Raw genomic sequence first — 24,923 nt, forward strand, 5'->3', positions numbered from 1 at the left:
ACAAAGTTAATATTTATTTTTTGATTGACTAACAAAGTTAATATTTATTTTTTGATTGACTAACAAAGTTAATATTTATTTTTTGATTGACTAACAAAGTTAATATTCATTTTTTGATTGACTAACAAAGTTAATATTTATTTTTTGATTGACTAACAAAGTTAATATTTATTTTTTGATTGACTAACAAAGTTAATATTTATTTTTTGATTGACTAACAAAGTTAATATTCATTTTTTGATTGACTAACAAAGTTAATATTCATTTTTTTGATTGACTAACAAAGTCAATATTAATTTGTTTCATTGACTAACAAATATTCATTTGTTTCATTGACTAACAAAGTTAATATTTATTTTTTGATTGACTAACAAAGTTAATATTCATTTTTTGATTGACTAACAAAGTTAATATTTATTTTTTGATTGACTAACAAAGTTAATATTTATTTTTTGATTGACTAACAAAGTTAATATTTATTTTTTGATTGACTAACAAAGTTGATATTTATTTTTTTGATTGACTAACAAAGTTAATATTTATTTTTTGATCGACTAACAAAGTTAATATTCATTTTTTGATTGACTAACAAAGTTAATATTTATTTTTTGATTGACTAACAAAGTTAATATTCATTTTTTTGATTGACTAACAAATATTTATTTGTTTCATTGACTAACAAATATTTATTTGTTTCATTGACTAACAAATATTTATTTTTTTCATTGACTAACAAAGTTAATATTCATTTTTTGATTGACTAACAAAGTTAATATTTATTTTTTGATTGACTAACAAAGTTAATATTTATTTTTTGATTGACTAACAAAGTTGATATTTATTTTTTTGATTGACTAACAAAGTTAATATTCATTTGTTTCATTGACTAACAAATATTTATTTTTTTGATTAACTAACAAAGTTAATATTCATTTTTTTGATTGACTAACAAAGTCAATATTAATTTGTTTCATTGACTAACAAATATTTATTTGTTTCATTGACTAACAAATATTTATTTTTTTCATTGACTAACAAATATTTATTTGTTTCATTGACTAACAAATATTTATTTGTTTCATTGACTAACAAATATTTATTTTTTTCATTGACTAACAAATATTTATTTGTTTCATTGACTAACAAATATTTATTTTTTTCATTGACTAACAAATATTTATTTTTTTCATTGACTAACAAAGTTAATATTCATTTTTTGATTGACTAACAAAGTTAATATTTATTTTTTGATTGACTAACAAAGTTAATATTTATTTTTTGATTGACTAACAAAGTTGATATTTATTTTTTTGATTGACTAACAAAGTTAATATTCATTTGTTTCATTGACTAACAAATATTTATTTTTTTGATTAACTAACAAAGTTAATATTCATTTTTTTGATTGACTAACAAAGTCAATATTAATTTGTTTCATTGACTAACAAATATTTATTTGTTTCATTGACTAACAAATATTTATTTTTTTCATTGACTAACAAAGTTAATATTCATTTTTTGATTGACTAACAAAGTTAATATTTATTTTTTGATTGACTAACAAAGTTGATATTTATTTTTTTGATTGACTAACAAAGTTGATATTTATTTTTTTGATTGACTAACAAAGTTAATATTCATTTGTTTCATTGACTAACAAATATTTATTTTTTTGATTAACTAACAAAGTTAATATTCATTTTTTTGATTGACTAACAAAGTCAATATTAATTTGTTTCATTTACTAACAAATATTTATTTTTTTCATTGACTAACAAAGTTAATATTTATTTTTTTCATTGACTAACAAATATTTATTTTTTTCATTGACTAACAAAGTTAATATCTATTTTTTTTATTGACTAACAAAGTTAATATTAACAAATTTGAGTCCCCAAAACAGGTGCAGGTAGGGGCGTTAACGACCTGTAGTCAACATCACATGAAAAGGGTATTAAATTATTATCTGGACTCCATTTCAAAGGGAAAATTAGTGCAATCAACCAATTAACTAAGGGCACACACCGACTGGCCTTTCTGTATTCTCGTACACACACACACACACACACAGGTGGCCTGCTAGTATATCCCAACTCGCATTTAGGTAAAAATGCACTTTCTAAATAATTGAATTCATTCAAAACATATCGCTAAAACCTAAACAAACAACATCTAAGTAAATCGCGATATATCCAAACAGTCGTGCGAGATGGATGAGCGGTTAGGGGTTTAGGCTCATTACTGTTGGGTTCCGATTTCGAATCTCACTGATGAGTTGTAGAGACGAAACACATGTCAGTGGATAATTATATTTTTAAAATAATATATATGCCGAAACACATGTCAGTGGATAATTATATTTTTAAAATAATATATATGCCGAAACACATGTCAGTGGATAATTATATTTTAAAAATAATATATATGCCGAAACACATGTCAGTGGATAATTATATTTTAAAAATAATATATATGCCGAAACACATGTCAGTGGATAATTATATTTTAAAAATAATATATATGCCGAAACACATGTCAGTGGATAATTATATTTTTAAAATAATATATATGCCGAAACACATGTCAGTGGATAATTATATTTTTAAAATAATATATATGCCGAAACACATGTGGGGGTACCAAACTGGTTAAAGGGAAAAGTATTCCCAACTCGCATTTAGGTAAATAGTTGAATTCATTCAAAACGTATCGCAAAAACAAAAACAAACAACATCTATCTATCTATATATATATATATATATATATATATATATATATGTATATATATATATATATATATATATATATATATAAGCGAGATAAGCCACTGATAGAATTCAGATGAAAAATCCTGATAGATATTACTTGAAGATCCAAGCCAAAAAGGAAAAGCTCAATATTTAAGAATAGAGCAATATATAAGTTTCGTGGTTAAATTTTAAATTCTGAAAAAAAAAAAAACATATAGAGACATATATTCGATTTAAGAATTTATTGCTTGACAAAAGGAATATATAGAAGGGGTTATTCGCAGCTGAACATTTTGCTAACTGTATTTCATTTCCTCTGATGATATGATCCATTGTTGAAAATCCATGGATTAAGGAAATTAAAATAACCCCTTCTATATATTCCTTTTGACAAGCAATAAATTCTTAAATCGAATATATGTCTCTATATGTTGTTTTTTCAGAATTTAATCACGAAACTTATATATATATATATATATATATATATATATATATATATACACACACTCACACTAGCAAGTCACCTGGCGTTGCCTGGTCGTAAGATATGTTTGAATATGATAGTTTAATTCATACAGATTCTGTATTTATTATTATAGAACAATTATCTATTGATTATTATACTGAACCTAATATATACTAGTGAAATCAAAACTAAAAAAATATATTTGATTTGGGTGCCATCAGCTAGAATCGAAACAAAACATAACTCTCCACACTTATTCCTAAGCTTTTGAGCCACGTACATACGTGTGTGTATATATATATATATATATATATATATATATATATATATATATATATATATATAGCTGTGTGTGTGGGGAGGGGGTCACGAATAGGCTCCTATATGGTTGACTATTTTAAAAAAACGGATTACATATAATGATAGAAGATGTATTGAGACACAGGAATGGGTATGTTTGATCTGGCAGAACGGTGGTTCATTAAAATTGTGGGGTCCGCGTTCGCGCCTGGTCCACAAAATATGGAGAAAAAAAAAAATTAAAAAGAAAACGTTTACAAGTGGTTTTGATATAGATGTACATAAGAATACTTTGATAAGTATGTTTTAACTTAAATAGGGATGGTATAATAAAATTGTGGGGTCTGCATTCGCGCCTGGCCTCCATAGAATGGAAATAGGCACAAACTTTGATAAAGATTTTTCATATCTATCTGCATAAGTATACTTTGATAATTATGTTTCAGTTTGAAGAAATATGGTATAATAAAATTATGGGGTGTTCGTTTGCACCTGACCTCCATAGAATGGAAATATGTCACAAAGTTTAACAAGGTTTTTTAATATAGATCCACAGAATATTGTGATAAGTATTTCAGTGTGAACAGGTATGGTATAATAAATTATGGGGTTTATCTATTTTATTTTTACTTTCATCATATTTTGCTTTGGTTTTGATACCCCCAAATTCGAAGCTATCTCTTTACAAAACCCTTCCTTTTCATAACCTATCATACTTCCATAAATCAGAGTTCATTTTCTGTAGGTTGTTTTTGAACTCGGTCAACGACGGGTACTTTTGCTAGTATATATATATATATATATATATATATATATATATATATATATATATATATATATATATATATACACACAGTGATGATCATATTTATTGGCACGGTAAAATAAAAGTTAAATTTTGTCTAATAAATTCTAAAAAAGGGATTAAATTAAAGAAAATAACAAAGTATATTATGTATTTTTAACTGGCCTTTCCGATGCAGCAATCGGATTTTAATCTACCTAATTTACATTTCACCTTTACTTACGTGAAACAACAACTACAGGAGATGAGGATAACAGGCCACAAATAAATAAAAATATGAACTAATTTCTTTATTAATTTACTTATGGATATTTTTCTATAATGAAAACAACAAAAAACACTTTGTTACACTAATTCCTTCATAAAAAAATGAAATTTGTCTTTTTTTTTTTGGTGGTGGGTTCTATTTACACAAACTGAGCCACAGTAATGCATAAATATTTCTGTTTAGTGCACACTTGAACCATGATACTTGACTTTAGCATTTTAAACTTTAATTCAAGCCATTATATATAAAATAATTTCATAAAATCAACAGTAAGTTCTCTGCAGTGCAATACAGACTAGAATGTATTGTGGACTAAGTCACTGTGGGGAGGCATGTGAAGCTTCCCCCTGATGCACCGCAACCAGTTCCCGACTAGAGCAGACATTAACAGATTTAATTAAAAAGTGAATGATTTCACCAACTTTGATGATAATAAAAAATATTGGAAGTGTGAAACATTCTTTGATCCCCATTCAATCCTGGGCAACGTCGAGTCTGCCTGCTAGTGTATATATATATATATATATATATATATATATTTATATATATATATATATATATATATATATATATATATATATATATATATATATATATATATATTAGTGATGGAAGTATTCCAATATTTATCCCTGATTCTAATACAATTAATAATTTTATACTAAATTCCAGATTCTGGTACAATTACCGATTCCGATTCTTTATAAATCTTTAAATATTTAACTAGAGTTGTTATTTTTCCTCGATTACCATAAAAACACGTTAAATGTGCAGATATTTTCTCAAAATGGAGGTGATATATAGATTTTGCTTTTATTGTTAAAAATCAAAAAAATATTATTTTATCATTACTACCAGCAGTAGAAGATTTTGTTTTAATCAAAAACAATAAAAAAAAAAAAAAAGAAGATAATTGAAGGAATTGGAAAATAGGCACAAATTCTTCCGATTCCGATACCCCAAAAAGTTGATTTTTCTGATTCCGAATACTATATATATATATATATATATATATATATATATAGTAATTTATAAAATATATATGGCGATTAAGCTACACTGAATATTCTGCGTTTCATCCACTATAGGATTCGTCGGGCTTATGCGTGAATTCTGTGGTTGCTTCTTGTTTTTATATATGCTGAGGATTTCTAGTTAGCCAATCAGCTTTCTAGTATCCACCTACGTATTGAGCACTTTTGAAGTAAATACTTAAAGTTTATGCATAAATCTATACTTTCGTATATTAAGTTTATGTGAGTAAATGAAGTAGTTATATATATATAACCGTAGGAAAACATATTGAATCACGAAACTTTAGATTCACATACAAAATATCCCACCAAAAAAGATGAAACGTTAATATCGTCAGAAAACATTTTTTTTTTTTAATTAAATGACATTTGATATTTTTTTCCATAATTTCTGACAACAGAAAAGAATACATGATTGTAGAATATAATCCATTATTTGGCGTGCAACCTTTGACCGTTGGGGGTCACAAGATTGGCATCCCTGTTTTGTAGGAAACTGAACAACACAAGCAATGTGTTTGACCAATTAGAAGACCCTCCCCCTCCCTCCCCCAAATACTTCCTTCATGACAAACACTCTGCCCTAGAGACGAGAGAGAGGGGGGGGGGAGATGGCTGAGTAAGGGAACAAAAAAAATGTAAGTGCTGGATTAGAGGTCATAATAGTTCGGGGGGGGAGGGGGGCTTAGGCTGTGTATATTAAAGGTCATTATTAAAAACAAAACAAAAACAAAACAAAAAGTCAAAAGAAAATTACAAAACAATTTTTTGGGAATCAAGTCTCAAAGAAATAAGGACAACTGACAAATAGGAAAAATAAATTGGAAAGACAGAAGCAGATGGGGTGGGGTAAGAGTTGCCTCAGGATGGGGTGGGGTAGCATCACCCTTCCACCCTTCTCATGAGAGGAAAAGATACCCAAAATTCCTGATTTTGACACCCGGTCACCTCATACCCCACCACCCTCGTACCATCTACCTCTCTTCTCTCTTTAATTTGGTGTTGTTTAGTGAGAAAGTCAAGATAATTATGGATAATTTCTTTATTTTATTCTTGTCTCTGACTGGCACCAGAATTGGTTAATATGAAGGTACCCATCTTTTTGTTGGTGTTCATGAGGATACCACAGTTAAACAGGATTTTTTTTTAGTTCGATGCAAATTAAGAAGTCAACCTAATTAAAAAAGCAAAAACATACTGAAAAATGTTCATAATGCGCGTACCAGTCACGAAACGAAAATGCGATATTCCAAAAAGCACGTAAATTGATCAAGTCGGTTTATTACAATTTTTGGTGATTAATAGCAAATCGTACCCATTACAAAGCTGATTTTGATTTCTATTTCTGGATAGTTTGTTAAAGGGGGAGGGTAACCAGTGGTGAATTTTAAATATGGCTGAGCAAAACACCAGTCTCACTTCCTCATTAAATTTCATGTTCTTAGTTAAAAAAAAAAAAAAAAACAACTACTTGATTCATTTATTTAATTTTGGAACTCGTAGCTGGACGTCCAGGGCCACTGGAACTTGTAGCTGGACGTCCAGGGCAAATGGAACTCGCCGCTGGATGTCAAAGGGCACTGCAGTAAGGAGGCAGATTTCAATGGGCACTGTAGTAAGGAGTCCGATGTCGATAAGCACTGGCACTGGTGGCACACTGATATCCAATCATGGATATGAGTGTTCATGCTAGAATGTGACAAGTCATGTAGGTGGTTGAAGAGTTGGCTTTTGAGTGCTAGAGATATGTAGAGTTCAGAGTGATCTAGTCTGGAGTGACAGTGCAATCTTTTGTTGCTGAAAGGGGTCAGAAATTCTTTCACTTGCAGGGATGTGTTGGCTAAGACCAGGAAGGGTTAAGTTGGATTCAGGCATCAGCAATGGTGTTATCTCTTCCTTATTGTTATCAAGTTCTTTCAATAAAGTGTTGTATCTAGATTGAGCTAGTGGCAGTTTAGCAGGTAAGAATGCTCCAATGTTTGAGGCATCTGTTATTTGGTATATCTGAGTCCAGGTGTTTTTGTTGAGATGCACTAACTTGGTGAAGTTAGCTAAGGAGGGTTTTGCTGCTTGGAATGCCTTCTCCTGGTCACTCTCTAGGGTGATGGCTTTTTTCTCTCTGGAGAAGATTTGTCAGGGGTTGAGGATGGTTTAAGCATCCAGAAATGAATCTGTGGTAAAATTTTACTATCCTCAAGAAACGTCAAAGTTGCTTGTAGGTATCGAGAAATCCTATATGGCTTTTATCTCATACAGCAATGGGGTGATTCTATGAGCGTCTGTGTCCGAGAAAGTCAATGTTCTACATACTAAATTCACAGGTTGATTCAGAGGATATAATGTGCTAAATGGTGGAACATGTTCCAGGTGTTGCTGGCCACTAGGATGACGGTGTATAGTAGGCCATGTAGAACTTTTTTCATCAACCTCTGAAATGTCTGGTCTACATTGCGCAGTCTGACAGGCATTTATAGGAATTAAAACAGTCCAAAAGGAGTTGTGACTGCTGTCTTTGGTATGTCCTCTGGAGCAACTGAACTTAATATGCTTTGATCAGGTTGATTTTCGAAAACATACGGGCCCTCTGCAGATCTAAGACAAAGTCGTGGATATGTGAGACAGGATACTAGTCGGATACTGTGGATGCATTGAGTTTCTGGTAATTTATGCGGATTCTAAATTCCCCTTTGGGTTTGGGTACGAAATTTAAAAAAAAAAAAAAAAAACTAGAGTTACCTCCCTTTTCGTCTTCTATTTTCCTTTCCTTACACTTTAAATAAGGCCCCGTCTCATTGGCCAAAGGTGCCGCTCATCGACCAATCACGGCAACCTATTTATTAAGCGGGACTAGAGATTCCCTTTAAACTCTCTCTTTCGTTCAAACCTCTGAGGAGTAAAGACTTATTATTTCATCTCTCTTCTTTCCGAACTTGAATGGGGCCGTCAAACTGAAGACGTTAAAATAAGAACTTTTTGGATTTCTTAAAAAGCCACAAACGCAATTGTTTTGCAACCTGCTTATTTTATATTTGTATTTATTTGAAGTTAAATATACTTTTATTGTTCTCCGACTTGTATGTTCGTGTTTCTTTTTCGTCTGAGTCCTAAGTGTCTGGTCGAAACACAACAGATTCAGTGCTGAGGCATATCGACTGTCTGTCAACATCTCCTCGAATGCTTTCTTGGCATATGCTAATTTAAATGGAAAGAGTCACTGTGGTTGTGAATATACTGGTTGTTCAATGGTCTTAATGTGGTGTTGGATCTGATGTCTGCCTGCAGCAATAGGCTTAATAGGTTGGGTAAAATCGTCCTAGTGTGCTGTGTTGCAACGCTAATCCTAGCTGTGTTTAAGCATGATGGGGTCCCTGTGACCCTGATGAATGCTGTGTTGTTGGAAAGGGTTCTTGTCTTCACGTGGACAGCCAGGTTGTAATGTACCATAAAGTCCGCACCAAGCAAAGGTGTTCTAAACTCTGTTACAGTGAATGTCACGTCTAAGGTTAATATTTAGTTTTAATATAGTGTTAATATTTAGTGTTAATATAGTGTTAATATTTAGTTTTAATATAGTGTTAATATTTAGTTTTAATATAGTGTTAATATTTAGTTTTAATATAGTGTTAATATTTAGTTTTAATATAGTGTTAATATTTAGTTTTAATATAGTGTTAATATTTAGTTTTAATATAGTGTTAATATTTAGTGTTAATATAGTGTTAATATTTAGTGTTAATATAGTGTTAATATTTAGTGTTAATATAGTGTTAATATTTAGTGTTAATATAGTGTTAATATTTAGTTTTAATATAGTGTTAATATTTAGTTCTTTGTTCCAAAGGTTTTTATGATGGGACCGGCTTGTGTTGATCATTTTTTCTTGTTACATGAAATGCAAGTAGTGTTACAACATAACACTCAACACTACTTGTGTTTCAGAATAAAATAAAAACTTTAAAATAAGTTAAAACATAAAAAAAACTTATTCAGATAGGTAGAAGAATAACTTATCTTGCCTTTGGTAACATTTATTTGTTATATATTTGTTTTTTTGGCGACTTTTCCGTTTTGTTGTGTATCCTGAAAAATGCCCCAAATTTTATTGTTTTGAAATTAAGCAACTTTCAAGATAAATTCCGACTCAGACGTAGTCTTTGTTACAGACGCACGCATAATCTTCACTAATAATAAAATAAAGAAAAGATAAAGATATGAAAAGTCCAAACAGAACAATTTATGAAAACGCTGCCATCTTTAACCACTTAAACATTCATAGGTTAAATACAAACAAACACAAATGATTTAGCAAAGAAGAAGAAGAAGAAGAAATAGACAACGAGAAAAGCGCGTAAAGCTGGACGCCATTTTTATTTTTATTATATCTTGCTCCTCATTATCTTGTCAACTTGATGCTGACTGCCATGTCACCTTTTCTTTTGCTGTTTCCATTTTGAGAAAATCAGCGGAAGGAAAAGTGAACAGATTCACTCTTAAAGACTTCCGGAAATTTCACAAAGCATCACAAAAACAACCACCACCATATCTTCCCTCGCCTCTAAAACAAAATGGTTCGTTCCAACAGTAGCTTTTAGAGAAACAGCAAATCTGGGCTAATGTTTGATTTGGTCATACAGCTAAAATATAACTAGAAGCCCTGCACTCGCATTCCATACAAAGTTCATCTTAGCAAACAATCCAACAACGTAGGGACTCAAACAAAGTTTGAACCCAGTTTTCTGGCCTGTTACGTAGCGAACACTAACCATTATACAATATGGCTCGATCTAAAACTAGCAAAAATAGTAACCCATATGTGGCATCCAGTCCAACTATCTCCACATACGAGGTTTCAGTACTAATTCCTAACCCCCCTTTCTCTAAGACAAACAAAAAACAAAAATAAAGAAAAACCTTTATGATATATGTATCCAGGATAGAAATATCACACACCAAAAATCATGTAAATTGATTAAGTAGTTTTATTTTTATAAAGAAAATTATTTTTAAAGATGATAAAAAAAAATTTTTTTTAAAGAAAAATAAGTTTGTCTCTGAGGAGTAATTCAGTCAGCTTTGGCTATTTAATGAGACAGGTGTAATGGATACTTCATAAAAAATGAATAAAAAATTATGAATGCGAATTAATTTCATCTTTTGATCTTGGGAAAGATAACAAATGATGTACATGCTCTGAGGGTGAAAATATTGAAAATATATTTTCATTGCGTTTAATATTTGTTACAATGTGAAAAACTATTTAGAGAATATATGCTTTAATATATTTTCTTATAATTATATATATATATATATATATATATATATATATATATATATAATTATGATTTTGTAGCCATGCCTGTATGCATTTTCTTTTCTTTTAATAGCTTGATAGGTGCTATTTTTTCTGAGGAGTTAAGGGCAGATTAAATTCATTGATTGATATAATAATTTAATGAATGATTTTGCGCTGCAAAACAGGCGTTACCAAAAATTGTGAATGTCAATGTACTTAAATTAATAAATTGTAAGATGGTCAACATCTTGAAATTTGGAATATAGACTTTTATCATTTATTTGTTATATGCTCTGTAATTATATTGAGATTCATAAATTAAGGATTGCTATAAATGAAAGATGCAATTGAAAAAAAACCAAAACATTTCCACAGAAATAAATATGTGTGTGTGTGTGTGTGTGTGTGTGTGTGTGTGTGCGCGCGTGCGCGCATGACCCTGTCTGTCTGAGGAACAATCTCCATCAAATTTTGATCTACAGACTTGAAACTTAATATATAGAGTATTTGGACCTGTAGAACAAATTCGATTTTATCTTTAATGATGAAAATAGCTTCTAAGGGGGGAAATTTCAAAATAATTTGCAGTTGGCAGGCATAAGTCAATTTAAAGTGCTCTTATATGCATGTGTAAATATATATTAGTACATTTAAGTCAATTAAATTTTAATGTTTTCTTATCCATCTAGTGATAGCTGGAATGGTAATGACTAAGGCTGGAGTTCGAAATGTTTTGGTTTCAATTCTAACTGGTGGCATCTCAGTCATTTTTTTTTTTTTAACTTTTGAAATCATTAAGTACAGTGCAATAATCAATGGAGTTTTCTGCTCTATAATATAATATATAATGCATGAATGAAAATATATTTAAGCACATTTTATGATTGGGTAACACTGCATTCTAGTCATATATATATATGACTACTTCATTTGCTCTTGGCCTTCGGGCCGAGATCAAAGTGTAGTATTTGTTCTGGCAGATACTGCAAGCAAAGACTATATGTGGGGGCAGCCCCACATATAAGACCTTGGTAAATGTTGGGGCAACCCTTCATACCAATTGTCACTATCCAGCTCCCCTACTCCCCGGGGAGTTGGTCCCCATTTCCCCTTCACTCCTCACATTAAAAATCGGCCCTGTGCCTAATTTGCTCGGTGGGGGAGCAAATAAATACCTTGGCCTTTGGGCTGGGATCAAAGTGTAGTATCTGTTCCGGCAGATACTGCAAGCAAAGACCATATGTGGGGGCGACTCAATGGTCAATGTAGGGGCAACCCTTCATATCAATTGTCGGGAGCTGGTCCCCTTTTCCATCATCCCCTCTCTCTCCACATTAAAAAACGGTCTTGTGCCTAATTTGCTCAGTGGGGAAGCAAATAAATACCAACCCCACATATAAGACCTTGGTCAATGTAGGGGCAACCCTTCATACCAGTTGTCACTATCCAGCTCCCCTACTAACCAGGGAGTTGGTCCCAATCTCCCCTTCACTCCTCACATTAAAAATCGGCCTTGTGCCTAATTTGCTCAGTGGGGGAGCAAATAAATACCCTATACTTTAAAGAACCCCAACATCTATTAAACTGTGGGAGAGAAATAGGGAATAACTGTGTGCACAGGATAAACTTTACTCTAGGATAGCGATCTCTTCTTCTTCTCTATCTATCTATCTTAATAAAATGAACTCATTTTTTCCCCTCCAACTTTGACCTTAATAGGATTAAAAATAATGACATTACATGCAAATGTAATGCATACAAACTGTAGCACATTATCTGAGATGTGCTATAGGCCTCTTACCTCTACAGTTCTTCGACAATTTTTTCCGGAGAGAGTCCACTGCCAAAATCGGTCAGATTCAATGGAAGTTGCAACATCTTTTCTCTCTATTAGATTCCTCCTTTCCCCCCTCCCCATTTACACCGCAGCGGATGCGTTCACAAGGAACAGTACGAGGAAACACCGGTTTGGAATTGTACAAGGTTATTTATTACTCCCTATCTGAGAGCACATCTTTCAAACTGCTTGGCCTAACGTTCACAGGAAACAGGAGTTGGAAAAATTACATTGAAAACATTGCCAGGGCCGCTGCAAAGAAGGTAGGCTCTCTCTACCGTGCTAGAAAACTACTGACACCTGAAAGTATCCTGTACCTCTATAAGGCAACCATTCGCCCATGTATGGAGCATTGTTGTCACATTTGAGCTGGTGCATCTGCTACTAGTCTCTCGCTCCTAGACAAGGTTCAAAAGAGAGTCGCCAATCTGATAGGCCCTGAACTGGTATCTAAGCTTCAGTCTCTGTCCCATCGACGAAATGTTGCATCCCTCTGCCTGTTCTACAAATATTTTAATGGTGAATGCTCTGACGAACTGCAGACACTTGTGCCCCCACAACGTAAATACCCCCGACAAACCCGACAAGCAGCTAAATCCCATTCCTTCACAGTAGAGATCCCTAGATGCAAGAGAGCCTTGTACTCCAGTAGTTTCTTCCCCAGAACCGCTAGACTCTGGAATTCCATTCCAGGTCCTTGCTTCCCCAACTTTACTGACATGCAGAAGTTCAAGTGTAACGTGAACCGACATCTTGCTGCCCAAATCCCTACATAGTGCCCCAGTAGTTGCTGGCCCTGATAGTAGCCCCCTACACCAAAGTGGCAATGTGCCTTGTTTGGGGTGAAAATGTAATATAAAAAAAAAAAAATTTTATCTTTGTTTTTCTCATAATAAACTAAAAATCAAAATAAAAATCAAAAGAAAACGCGATTATTATTATTATTTTCTTTTTGCTTTTTACCGACTCTAACCGTGAAATCTAACTATGACCTTCATTTATTAGTGCTTTCAACTCAACATTTACTTTTACACAAAGAATTCATTCTTTAACATTTATTATTACAACGCAACGATATCGTGATTTCACTTGCATTACACTTAAATTAAAATTAAAACAAATAAATTCATTTCGAATTCGAGAAAACAAAAAAATTCATTTAGAATTCAAGTGTGATGCGTGACTACGGAAACTAAACCAAAACAAACTTCACTGCGGAATTGATATTTGACCTAATTCACTTTTGGGTTAATTCATCACTTTTTTTTTTTTTTTGCGCTTCCGCCTCAATGAATAGAGTTCGAGCCATCCCCCTTTCGAACTTGTTTAGGATTTTGCAAACATCCAGGCACCGCCGGACCGTTCGTATTGCATCACGTTCATTTTTATAATTGTTTTTGTTTTTTCACGATTTTTTAAAATAGTTTTAACATTGTTTGTTTTTATAATATTTAAACAGGGTTATTAATTTGCTTACACGCCTCTAAAAACCCGTGAAACGCCGGGTAACCCCCACTAGTATAAAATAATTTAAAAATTGACAATAATAGAAAATAAATAAATAAAAGAAAAAATAAAAGGACATACACATAATCAATTATATAACTAATTAATATCTGAATTATAGAAAAAAAATCACATATCTAACGTCGTTGTCGTTTTTTTTTTTTTTTTTTTTTTTAATATTTAACTACACCTAGGTTGAAAATAGGTCATCTTATTCAGATATCTACACTTCCCATGAAAAAACACACACACACACACACACACACACACACACACACACACACAAAGGAAGGGGGTAACCTAAGGTCAACTGTACCTTTGTCCTGAAAGTGCCCGCCCATTGGCTGATTAGGATGGGCGCAGTGGAAACTAGGAAACTGATTGGCTAACTAAAAATTCAATAGGATGTGCGTATATAAAAACGTGCGGTAACTGCAACTCTTTGACTGATGAATTCTCATGAGAATGAAATGCAGAATATTCTGTGTAGGTTAATTGACACATATATTTTTATAACTTTATATATATATATATATATATATATATATATATATATATATATATATATCAATAACCTTTTCATCAGTTTCATTAGAAAAATAAAACCACACACACACACAAAGGGGGGGGAGAAAAAGATCTTAAAGGGAACACTGGAAAGTCTATGAAACTTTCTAACTTCATTGATTCAGACGAAAGATGTACGTTTGTTAATTCCACAAAATAGAGTCTGTTAACTCTGGCCCTTACATCTGCCCTATATTCCCTGCCCTCTGTTCACCCTTCCAAAGGAGCTGTGAAACAGACAATGGATTCTAAAATGTTGTACGAGTTTATTTATAGGGCGACAACCCGGTTTCATAGATAGAGTATTTACATACATAAGAACTGATAAACGTTTTAAAAATAGATGCATGAACCGACAGTGAATGGAGATGTTAGAAATGCTGACATTTTTAATTTCAAGATGGCCGCCAAAGTGCATCCATTCAACAGACCGTTTTTTTATAAACCTCTGATACATAGATATCAACGCGGACAATTTACTTTGCAGAAAAAAGTCTAACATAATCTAATTTATAAAACTCACCATGTCTGTCTGTCTCCATACTCTCAAATTCTATCTCTTCTGAATCTAAAAGTCGCAGAGTGGTGCTAGAGGCCTCAAATGATTGGATTTCTTATGGATCGTTCTTTTATGGGTCAAAATAGTTTTAACGGGTCAAAAAAGGGATCAAAATTGAAAAAAAATCGTTATACATTTTGTACATTCATCTTAGTTTATTTTTCATCAGTTCATGTGTGTGTCATGTTGGTACAGTGGTAACGTCACCAGCTTTGAATGCTACAGTTTTGCTTTCGTTTTCAATTCTAGCTGATGGCACCCAAATACTTCATTTTTTACATTTGAAATCACGACTCTGTAATAATATATACGAAATCTGAACAAATTAAAATATCATATTTAAGCATATTTTATGACCGGGCAAAGCCAGCACCACCTTGCTAGTATACAAAAAGAATTTTGAAAAGTTGGACCCAAATAGTATTTAAACTGACAAATCAAACTTTGCTTCTGGCTTTTCACCTTCCAAAAGATATTTAACTAGTGAAACAGTCCTTTAATTGTATAAGAGCCAAATTCATCCGAAGATGGACGATTTGCTCAGAGAACCCTTTCCTGCTTTGAAAGGATACAAAACCGACTTCGAAATTTGGTAGGTGATACCCTTTTCTCTTCCTTACTACCTCTTTCTTACAGAAGAGACGTTGCAAATCTATCTCTGCTCTATCATCATTTTCACGGGAGGATCTTGACTGAGCTTCAATATATAGAAATTCTTAAAATAAAATTATACAAATAAGTAATACAGTTCTGAATTTCTTTGTTTGTATTACTTGTTTTGATTGGACTATTGTACTTATTTTAAGTGCTATTTGTGCAACATTTTGGTCGATGTAGCCTTCGACCTTCGTCAGGCATGTTGTTCAACATCTAGGAAAAGAAAGGAAAAAATTTACTGGCTCCATAGATGGTTTTATATTCTTAGAGTTGTTTTTGCTTTTTTCGCCATGCTTTCATTTGTGTGGAAAAAAAAACTTGGTTGACAAAGGGAGGTAATTACAATAAAGTTTGATAGATTATCTCCCCTTTACCATTGAAGGAGGGGGTTGTACAATTGTGTTTTCTTTATAATTAGAGGTTCCCATATACTGCTGACTTCTACGCTTGGTCTGCTTAGTAATCTTTGTTTTTAGCATATGAGCCGCTTCTTTAACATGCCTGACAAAGGTCGAAGGCTACATCAACTGAAATGTTGCACAAATAACACTCAATAGTACGATCAAAATATATATATAATGTGAGAATGTCTGTGTATGTTAGGACACTTCTCAACCTATATACTCAACAAACTTTTGATCTACAGACTTCAAATATTTGATCTACTGACTTGAAAGTAAAAGTGTTTTTAATGCACCGTTTAAATAACTTGTTTTTAATGTTCAGCAATGGAAGTATTATAGATTGCCTGTATGATTCTGAATTTTTGCAGTTGGTACATAATTGGTAATTCCTGGAAGTAGGGACAGTGTTTTTGCATATCAATTACCTTCCGTTTCATTTCATAGGGAATATTAGACACATCAAGTGTCCATATTGTGGATGCTAGAGAGGTTTTAAATCATAGTATGCCTCTGAAATAATTAACAGTTTTTATATAAATAATTTATATTTTAGTGCTCACGTTTACAACTGAGCACTTTACTGATTTCTTTTCAACACTAGATATTAGTGATTGGATGATTCTAATATTTTCCCTGATTCCGATACAACTACTGATTCCGTACTAAATTTCCGATTCTTTATTAATCTCTAAATATGTAACGATAGAGTTGTTAGTTTTCCCAATTACCGGAAAAAAAAAGATTCTGACATGTGCAGGTATTTTCTCAAATGTAAAAACACATTTGTAAGATGATGATAGTTAAAATCACTGAATAGATTTATTTTATTATTACTAACAGCAGTAGAAGATTTTGTTTTAAACAAAATCACATAAAAAAAAAAGACAAAAGAATCGTTTTTAGCATCGGAAAATAGGTCTATTTTTTTCAGAATCTGATACCCTTAAAAAGTTCTGATTTTTCTGATTTCTGGTTGTGACTAATCGTCCCAGCACTACTATACACACACACACACACACACACACACACACACACACACACACACACACACACACACACACACACAAGAACAAGTACTTAATAAAACATGTTAAAAAAACACTTTAAAAAAGAGTTAAAAACATATTTAATTTTAAAAAAGAAGCACAAAATAAGTGGATAGCCCTTAATCCGCGGAGTTTCAAAGAAATACTTTCCTTCTCATCCGAGGGTAGGGATTAGCAAAATGCGGGATCGGATTTTACTTGCAAAAGTATTTAATGAAACTACAAGTAAGTCATAGATCTTACTTGGTAAAAAATAGTGAAGCAGAGGGAATAGAGGGAAGAAAAAGGTGATTTCACGTGAATGGATAGTCTGGTGAAGGGTAAAATAGCGGTAAAATCCAAAAAAGTTGATTAAATTTCCATTTCCACAAGTAAAATCCAAAGGAATTGCATAAATGGAAGATGGTTCAAAGTAATCCAAAAGGCAGAATTCCATGTAATAATTCACAAATGGGTACAAGGAAAAAAGGGAATGAGTTCAAATAATATTATTAAAAGTTTATTATAAGCTCTATTTCCTATTTTGTTTTATTGTGCTTTTACATCTGGTTGAGATTACTTTATAAAAATTAACTCTTTAATATTTATAATATACCTTAGATTTGCCATCTTGGATTATCTTGGTAAACTTAATTGTAATTCTTATTTCATTATATATATATATATATATATATATATATATATATATATATATATTATAACTTATATAATAAAGTAATGTCGATTTTCCCCTATCTTATTGACTGTTATAGGTTTAAAACCAAAAGTTTCATATGCTAATCCGTTCTGTCATACGTGTTTCCAGAAAATGGGCTCATTTATTCTTTTAAAGTTGATTAAATTTATTGAAATAAAAAAGCAAATTTTTGAAAATCACACAAATAAAAAATGACAAAATTATAAAACTAACAAAATTAATCTTTATTTGCACTTTTATAATAAGAATGTTTATGAAATGAATTTTTTTTGTTGTTTTTAATAAAACTCTTTATTGAACTTGTTTAATAAAAATGTTTATGAAATAAGGTTTTTATAAATCAAACATCATAACAAAAACGTATCCAATACAACAATATTCCCAATTGATTCACTAATGTCAAAGCAAATGTATTTTAGTTTTGTTTTATCTATTTTTATAATTTTCAATAATTTGCTTTTTTTTTTTCAATTTCAGTAAATCACTTTACAATACAAATGCTGTTTACATGATTTCGTAATGGAAAATATTTCTAATAAAAAAAACCAAAAAGGATTATTCTGAGTCCTCACTGATTCCAGTAACAGCCTCGCAGAAATTGTAGGGGGACTTTAGTTGACTATAACCAAAAGATTGCAGAGAAGTGTCTTTTTATTTAGTGTCTTTTTGTTTTACGTTTTAAAAGAAAAATAAAATTGGTTCCATGTCTCCAACTGTTTCGGGAGTAAAAAAAAAATCTATTTTTTCTTTTTTTTTTTTTTTCCAATATTTCCATTTGTTTAAGAGTCTGAAGAAAACAGGGGCTTGTCCAGGAAAAGTGAAACAAAATATTTATAAAAAACAGAATTTGTAGGTAAAAAAAGTCTGCTGCTAAAATAATTCACTAGAAAAGCATTAAAAAAAATTACGATAACATTTTATTAAGAAAATCTTGCTAAAATAATTTATAAAGAGTTCACGTAAAAAAATAAATAAATAAAATAAAAAATCTAAAGAATTAAATAAAATTTCAAATAAAAAAATAATTAATATTTTTTGGACGTGGATATTGTTCGCATAACATTTCAGCCGATGTAACTTTCTTTCGGTACATCTTTTTGAACTGGCATAAAGGGTTAGTAATGAAAATTAAATCGTACAGTATAACCGGACGTATAATTAGATCCTTCTTAGGGGTTGATTCTTAGACCACTATTATTCTTGATATTTATAAACGACCTCCCTGATAATGGTGTGTCCAAGACGGATATATTTGCTGATGATACAATCCTCGATAATATGCGTGAGGATGTACATAAATCTAAGACAATAGCAGAATCATTAGAAAATGATATGAAATGGGGCCGCAAATGGATGATAACATTTAATGCTAGTACGACTAAGCTGCTTTTTCTGCTCAAAGGTAGCATGCGTACCGCAGATTTAACTGACAGAAGTCCATACCTAACAAACAGAAGTTTATAGAAGCTAGAAGTAACTGTGAGAATAAAATAGCAACAGCTAAGAGGGAGTATACCGAAATCACCAGAAAATGCATCGAGGCACAGAAATTAGGAATCCATGATTTTTAGAAAATTTACAACAGTGTAGTAAATAATGGGCAATCAACAATTCCCCCACTATCCAACAATCATGAGGTTGTTTGCACAGCAACCAAGAAGGTTAACATGCTTGCCAGCCGGTTTGCCTCCAACTCCACATTGGACCCAGCAAACCATTCCCTCCCTGACTTTCCTTTGCAGATATACGCCACACTAGAGGATCTGAAAATCACCCCTTTCAGGTGCATGATATCATAAAAAACCTTAACACCTCAAAAGCATGTGGACCTGATCTCATCCCGGCTGTACTATAACAAAAATGCTCTGCTGAGTTTGCTCCAGTTCTCTCTAAACATTATAACAAATGCCTTAGCAAATCTTGCTTTCTTGACTGCTTCTGTGGTACCTGTTTTCAAGAATTCTGTTGAAAGAGGCGCAGAGGCTGTTCTTGGCCTTCGGGCCAAGAGCAGAAAAGGAAGTAATCAGTTCTGGTCAATGTGGGGGCAACCCTTCATATCGGACAATTACTTTTTAAGTCAATTAGTTTGCTCAATGATGGGGAAACCCTTCATATCAGACAATTGCTAATTTTGGACCCTGCCAGAGAGCCCCCTTGGGGGAGCTGGTTTTTCCTCCCCACACTAAAAAACGGCCTTGTGCCTAATTTGCTCAGTGGAGAAGCAAATAAATAAATAGCCTCCTCCCACTTTTCACCAAAATATTTGAATCCTTAATTAACCAAGCTCTAGTCCATCACCTTACAGCTACTAAACTTCTAACCGACCAACAATATGGATTTAGGCAAGCCCATTCTACAGCAGATATCCTAACTAATCTCTGAACGCATATACCATACACTGAACAAAGCAGGGGAGGGTAGAGTGGTAGCCCTAGATATATCTAAGGCTTCTGACAGGGTATGTCAAAATGGTTTTCTCAAGATAATCAGATCATATTTAAATCCTTCTTAAGAGAAGAATTCAGGTTGTCCTCGACGGTCATACATCTAAACAATATGATATAAATGTGGGAGTACTTCAGGGGTCTATCTTTGAACCTTTTATTATTCCTGATATTCATAAATAACTCCCTGATAAAATTGTCTCCGAGATGGGTATATTTGCTGATGACACTAAACTCTATAACAGGCACGACAGGAAAACAAATGAACACATATCTAAGGAAATGGCAGAAACACTAGAGGATGACCTCCAATCTGTAGTGGAATGGGGACATAAATGGATTGTCACATTCAATGCTGCATAGACTAAGCTTGTTTCCTTCAATAATTACGAGAAACCTTCTCTACCACCAATAGTAATGGCTAAAAATACATTACCTGAAAGTACTTCTTTTAAACTCCTCAGCTTAACGTTCACAGGGAACATGAGTTGGAACAGATACATTGAGGGCATTGCCATGGCTGCTGCAAGGAAGGTGGGCTCTCTCTACCGTGCTAGAAATAGAAAGCTACTTACACCTGAAAGCATCCTGTGTCTCTATAAGGCCACCATTCGCCCATATATAGAGTATTGTTGTCACATTTGAGCTGGTGCATCTGCTGCTAATCTCTCACTCCTGGATAGGGTTCAAAAGAGAGTCGCCAAGCTGATAGGTCCTGAACTGTTATCTAAGCTTCAACCTCTGTCTCATCGATAAAATGTTGCATCCCTCTGCCTATTCTACAAGTATTTTAGTGATGAATGGTCCAACGAGCTACAAGCACTTGTATCCTCTTGACATAAATACCCCTGACAAGCAGCAAAATCACACCCCTACACAATAGATATTCCTAGATGTAATAAAGCCTTCTACTCCAATAGTTTCTTCCCCAGAACTGCTAGACTTTGGAACTCCCTTCCGGGATTCTGCTTCCCCGACTGTACTGACATGCGGGGGTTCAAGCGTAATGTGAACAGACATCTTGCTGCTCAACTCCCTACATGGTATTCCTGAAACTTATGTCCCTGATAGTAGCCCCCTACATCAAAGTGTAATTGTGCCTTGTTTGGGGTGAAAATAGGATAAAAAAAAATTTTTTTTAAATTAAAAAAAATGTGGTAGCACTTGAAATAGCAAAGCAGTGCACTTTTTGCGACGACAATCTTGGAAAGGACGGAAAATGGGAGGAATGAATTAATGATGATAACGGTTCAATGCAATAAGATTGTTCTTTCGATTTTTTTCACCCCAAACAAGACATATTGCCACTTGGAACATAAGGGGGGTTACTATTTTGGATTGTGTCTAATAGGGGACTCTGAGGAGTTGAGAAGTAAGATGACTGTTCACATTACATTTAGACTTCTACAGGTTAATACAGTCAGGAAAGCAGGAAATAGTGAGGGAATTCCAAAGTCTTGCAATCTGAGGGAAGAAACTATTAGAGTAGAAGGCTTTCTGGTATCTAGGGGCCTCAACAGTAAAGGGGTGAGATTTTGTGGCTTGCCGGTTACTCAGAGGGATATGTACTTCAAGTGCAATGAGATAAACATTAAGTTCGTAAGCATTGTCACAGATTGATGGCAAAGAAGGATGAGATAAATTCAATTTTTGTTTATTTCACCAAAAAAGGAAAGACCGGAAAGACAGAGTAGTTGTTAATAATGTCAAACAATTGTGGATTTCTTTTCAGACATGTGTTCTTAAGGATCTTTTGAAATTGTCCAAGGTCATGTTTGTAGGAGTCATACAGCAGTTGGCCTTATTTCCCCGAGGGGGACCGGATAAAAGAGACTGGAGATGTTTCATTTCACGGTCGGTTGGTAAATGCAAAAAAAAACAGGAGAGGGGAGCAAGAGAAATCTGATAATGAAACAATATTGTTAGAAACAGCAAAAAAAAAAAAAAGGCCGTTTGTTTAGTTTTTGTGATACTTGTGCAGAATTTGAACCAGAGCCGTCAGCTCGGCTTTGCTCAGGCTTCACTGTAATCTGACCAGCCAAAGGAGCAGATGATTGTTGGGGAAAATATTGAAAAAAAAAAAAAAAAAAAACCCCAAAAAACAATGAATTAAGCGCTGTACAAAAATGAAATCCTAAAGGAATATCCCCGGTTGTCTTAATTAAAAAAAAATTTTTTAAAAGCGTTGTCCAGCCCCACCCTCCAGGAAAAAAATTGTTCATGAAAAGAAAAAAAAAATAACAAAAAGAAATTTACTTTACATTAGTTACAAAAACCAAGAAAAAATGCAAAAATATATATATATATATATATATATATATATATATATATATAATACGTGAAAAACATGCAAAAAAAAAAAAAAAGGAATAATACATGAATAATACATGTTTTTCGTTAAATTTTTGTTTAAAAAAAATATGAAAAACACAAAAAATCTTAATTGTTTTGTAGAAGTAAAATGTTTTCTTTTTAAACTTTGCAAAACATGATTGCGTTTTGCAAAGAGAATGAAAAAAAAAAAAAAAAAAACAATATTTGGTGCACATTTGATCAGGAAGCCAATATCTTTAGACAGCCTGATTTGGTAGCACCAGATGCCATAGCAGGTATTACCGCTCCAGGCCAAAGAATGGTAACTAAGGGACAACTTAACATTAACAATTTTTTCTTGTTTTTTAATTGCTCTATCTAGTATACCGAGTTTCTTATTTCCATATGTTCTAATATAAAGATAAGACGTAATAATAAATGTATTCATCTCCGTAATTTTTATTATACACATATACATATATACATATATATATATATATATATATATATATATATAAATTTAGGTTTTTAAATTTTATGATTTGAAAAGGTTAATCTTCAAATACGGAAAATTTTTAATTTATTTATTGCGGACTATTATCCTCATCTTTTTAGTTGTTTCACAATGTTTCGTTTAACTATTTCTCTGGCCTTCGTCAGGTGGTAACCGCGATAGGATAGGAACTCCGAATCTCCTAACTGCATCTTTAGCAATTACTGCCTTCCATAGTTGTTGTCATCTCACCATGTTTTGACCAGCTTTGGGTAGGATTGAAACCGCTATCTTCAGACAATGCTCACTTGGAACTGTAGAGATCCAACGTCCCTATCCACTGCGACAGTTCCTCACCCTCCCTGTAGTCCAGAATTTTGACTTTTGGTTATTCCCTAAGCTTAAGGAAAACCGTAGAGGCAATTGAGATGAAAGAGGTTGTGACAGTGTCATTGATATGCTCACACAAAAAGACTTCTAGGGGGCCTTCCAAAATTGTTAAAATGGTACAATAAATGCATTGCAGCCAAAGGAGATTACTTTAAAAGGGACTAGAGTTTCATGTGTGTACGATCAATAAAAGTGCCCATAGGATAAAAGTCTGGAAACTTATTGAAGGTACCTCGTATATATGAGAGAGATACAATCAGTGAGTTTCACATGTGCATTAAGAAATACCCAAAAGTTTCGGTTATATCATGTGAGTGTAAGGAAGTAGTTCCTAAGATATTGTTACAGTCACATCTTTTATTATCATGTTTAAAAAAATATCAAATCAATAGCAATGCTAACCATTTTTTTTAAATTAAAAACAAAAAATAAGTACCCCCTCCCTCTTGTGAAATTCAACCATATCAATTTGGTAGGTAATCTGGCTAGTATTTTGCGCAGACATCAGTGACGTCAGCTGATCGTTGTAGCCCATGTCATGACCTTTTTCGTACAAAGTGCACAACAATTTCTGGAAATCAAATTTTGAAGGTCGGAAGCATGCAATAAACGACAGGAAATATCGGAGGGAGTAAATAATCGGACGAACTGCGTTATTATTGTTATCATCTACTTTGCGTGCAAGAATACATCCGCAGCTTAAACAGAAAGTCAATTGAAAAAAAAATTTAACTTACCCTTTTAAAAAATTCCTCGGCAGACTCGCACATTTCCCCATGTCCTAAAAGAAAGAAAGAAAATCTATAAAAATATCTTAATATTTGTGTAGCGTTTCATCATCCAAACATGTTTGGTTCAATAATTCAAACAAATCACACCTGCATATCTTCCGTTCGATCCTCTCATTGTGTTTTAATTTGTGACTTGAACTGGTTTGTACTGATCATATTTGTTTAGCTGTGTTTGGTCTGTTGTATTTTGTTTTTGATTTTTCTTACAAAGGCATCACCACTTATCGATGCCCGAAGGCCATTCGAGGATAAGTGTTAATTAATGGCAGAAGGTCAGTGGTTGGTTGGTTGGTTGTTTTTGTT

General features: G+C 32.6%; 1 protein-coding gene across 3 annotated transcripts in view; it reads right to left on the bottom strand.

Moving 5' to 3' along the window:
• The window catches only part of LOC145252464 (protein bicaudal C homolog 1-B-like), a 481,249-nt gene that overhangs the window by 117,969 nt on the left and 338,357 nt on the right, over positions 1-24,923 (bottom strand). For all 3 annotated transcript variants that reach the window (XM_080111880.1, XM_080111881.1, XM_080111882.1), the window contains one exon: positions 24,567-24,610. In XM_080111880.1, coding sequence (XP_079968006.1) covers positions 24,567-24,610 — 44 coding nt within the window. The remainder of the gene's footprint in view (positions 1-24,566; positions 24,611-24,923) is intronic.

Source organism: Euprymna scolopes, chromosome 29 (genome assembly GCF_053919585.1).
Source record: "Euprymna scolopes isolate OS-2025 chromosome 29, ASM5391958v1, whole genome shotgun sequence".
NCBI lineage: Eukaryota > Metazoa > Mollusca > Cephalopoda > Sepiida > Sepiolidae > Euprymna > Euprymna scolopes.